Raw genomic sequence first — 2,964 nt, forward strand, 5'->3', positions numbered from 1 at the left:
GAGTAACCCCTGAGCACCGCCAGGTGTGGCCCAAAAACAAAAACAAAAACAAACAAACAAAAAACGTATGTCAAAGATCAAACTTTGGTGGGCCATATTCAAAGTATGCACCCTATTTGCTCTATCTTTGCTCCTACCTGGAATGTCAACATTTAACTATACATATAAATCATACTTCATGCTGTTCTTATTTCTCTTTTTATCTTTACCTCTTACAAAAATAAAATTATTGGTAATAATTGGAGTTATTTATTTTGTTGTAGTCTTCATTAGTCATTCTCTAAATTTTATAGTTAGTTATATATTTAGTGTTAAGATAAGACACTGGTTCTGAAGAAATATTTTAAGAAAGATAAAAAAAGTAATTCTTTAGAGAAGAAACCATAGACTTCTGTAATGTTAACAGCAATAGCACTTTTAATAACTCCAAGTTATTCAGATATTCCCATACATTGGATTGAGTTCATTATTTAAAAATGACAGTTGAATTTATTTCAGGTGAACAAAAAATTATAAGATCATTCCAGACTCTGACCCAACAAGAAATAAAAATAATGTAAGAACTTATGTCTTTGAATCATTGCATTTCAGTAGTAATTTCTTTAGTGCCGCCATAGCATCTTTATTTCTCAGACAATATATCATGGGGTTAAACATGGGTATAACAATGGTATATATTAAGGAAAAGATTTTCTCGATCCCAGTGGAAGGACTGGAAATTGGTTTTAAATATACTATGCTGCCTGATCCAAAGAACAAAATCACAACAGTGAGGTGAGAAGAACAAGTAGAGAAGGCCTTGGCTCTCCCAGTTGCTGATGGCAGCTTCAGAATAGTGGAAATGATTTTCACATATGATCCCAGTATCAATATAAAAGGAGTGACGATAACAACAAGAGTAAGTACATAAAGCAATGTCTTAGTCATAAGTATGTCCCCACAAGCAAGTTTCATTACTGCTGGGATGTCACAGAAGTAATGATTTATCTGGTTAGAACTACAAAAGGTCAAAGAGAAGATACGGTAGACAAAACCAATGTGAATTGGAATTGAACTGAACCAACAGAGTGTTGCCAATCGAACACACAGCCTATTGTTCATGATGAGATGGTAGAGTAATGGGTTGCAAATGGCAGCATACCTGTCATAAGCCATGGCAGTGAGAATAAAACACTCAGTAGCCCCAAATACCAGAAAAAAATACATTTGTATAGCACAGGCCGTAAATGAAATACTTCTGTTTAGTTGAAGAAGATCTGTTAGTAATCTGGGGGCAGTCACTGATACATAACATATTTCCAAGAAAGAATAATTCCCAAGGAAAAAATACATCGGGGTCTGAAGGGAAGCATCAACCTTAGTTATTATGATTATGAGGCTATTTCCCATCAAAACCGTTGTGTAGATGATTAAAACTACCCCACAAAGAAATCCCTGAAGTTTAGGAAATGCAGAAAAACCAAGTAGAATGAATTCCATCACTGTAGTGTGGTTTTCCCATAGTATATATTGACCAGTGGATTCCATTTATGAACACACTATTTTAGTGCTTTGAAATGACTTTGGTCCTTTGTGTCTGGTTGTAGAAAGTCATATTTAACACATGATTTTTAATGTACTGGCTTGGGAAAGAGTTCTAGCTTTGTTTACTGTTGTTAAAATGTGTTTAATTCAATATTCTATACATCAGAAAATTAAAATCCTATTAAAACAGAATTGTTGTTCAATATTTTAGTTTAACAAAGGTTCTTTATGACAGTTTTCTCCTCAAATAGGGGTTTCTGGAAGAAATAATTTTTAAATATATAATCAATGTTTGAATAACACGCAGACATAATTTTCTGGTTTCTACTCAGCTTTACTAACACCTTCTCATGATAAAATGTGGGTTTTTCCCCCTGAATTTCACATATTCTAAAATCCACATTGTCATATATGTAGAAACTTCACCTATGTTTCAAAAATTCCAGAATCATCTTATTTTTAATGCCAATTTTTTAATTATTTTCATAAATGCTAAATAAAGGAATTACTTATAATTTCTTTATGCATCTTTTTGAGAGCCCTATATTCCTTTTCTTTTCATTTTAGTAAATTCTTTGTTCTGACTTTAAAATAAACCTAGATGTACTGCCAAATAGATACATCATCTAACTCTAATGATGGCTGAAAAAATCAAAATAATGTACAACAGAGAATTAAATTTTCAATAACCTGATATATTTAATGAATATATTAGGCAGTGAATCCACATGAATTTTGCTCTCAGAATAATAATCTATTATGAATTAATACTAAGTATATGCAAAATTCAAAGAATTTTAAATGCCAAGGTGCTGAACAAATAAGTGATTTTTTAGCAAATGTAAAATAAGTAGATTTTGAATTCGACTTGAGTTTTATTTTAATAAATAAGTATTCCTCCAATGATAACTTTCCTTTTTACCTATTTTCTGAACATATTCTAATTTTTACATTATAATAAATATAATATTGAAAACTCTGCCACAAATAGTTTAGTTTGTTTTATTTTCTCTTATTTTAGCAGAAAACAGTCTGTTTAAGCATACTTTTCATAGTTATGAAGGTAGAGAGACATATATATTTGAATTTTGGCTACTATGAATGATTGTTGAACTCATGTTATTTTTGTTATTTATGTTTCTGCCACATAACTTTCTCCATGTTATTTATTCTGTTAGTATCACCACCTGTGCTCCCTGTTTGCTAAATTCTGAATGTAGTGAGAGATATGATGATTCAAATTTAGCATAAAGATCTAGAAGTAGATGGAAATTTAAAAAATGCTTATTATTAAGAAGTTAGTATGTGACCCAGAAGATATCAGCAGTGCACACTTGACAAATGTTATTAATCAGAACTCAGAGGGCTCCATTGTACATTCAGTGGACAGTATTTGAATATTTTGCCTAATAGAAATAAAATTTTTACAAAGCAAGTTGA

The 2,964-nt window shown here is 31.1% G+C and overlaps 1 protein-coding gene across 1 annotated transcript; it reads right to left on the reverse strand.

Moving 5' to 3' along the window:
- Positions 1 to 564: 564 nt before the first annotated feature.
- Positions 565 to 1,527, reverse strand: LOC126018673 (olfactory receptor 10AG1-like). The gene has a single exon (XM_049780771.1). It carries the CDS (start codon positions 1,525 to 1,527, stop codon positions 565 to 567), a length of 963 nt encoding a protein of 320 aa, XP_049636728.1.
- Between the last annotated feature and the right edge of the window lie 1,437 nt (positions 1,528 to 2,964).

The sequence above is a fragment of the Suncus etruscus genome, chromosome 9 (assembly GCF_024139225.1).
Source record: "Suncus etruscus isolate mSunEtr1 chromosome 9, mSunEtr1.pri.cur, whole genome shotgun sequence".
NCBI classification, from domain to species: domain Eukaryota; kingdom Metazoa; phylum Chordata; class Mammalia; order Eulipotyphla; family Soricidae; genus Suncus; species Suncus etruscus.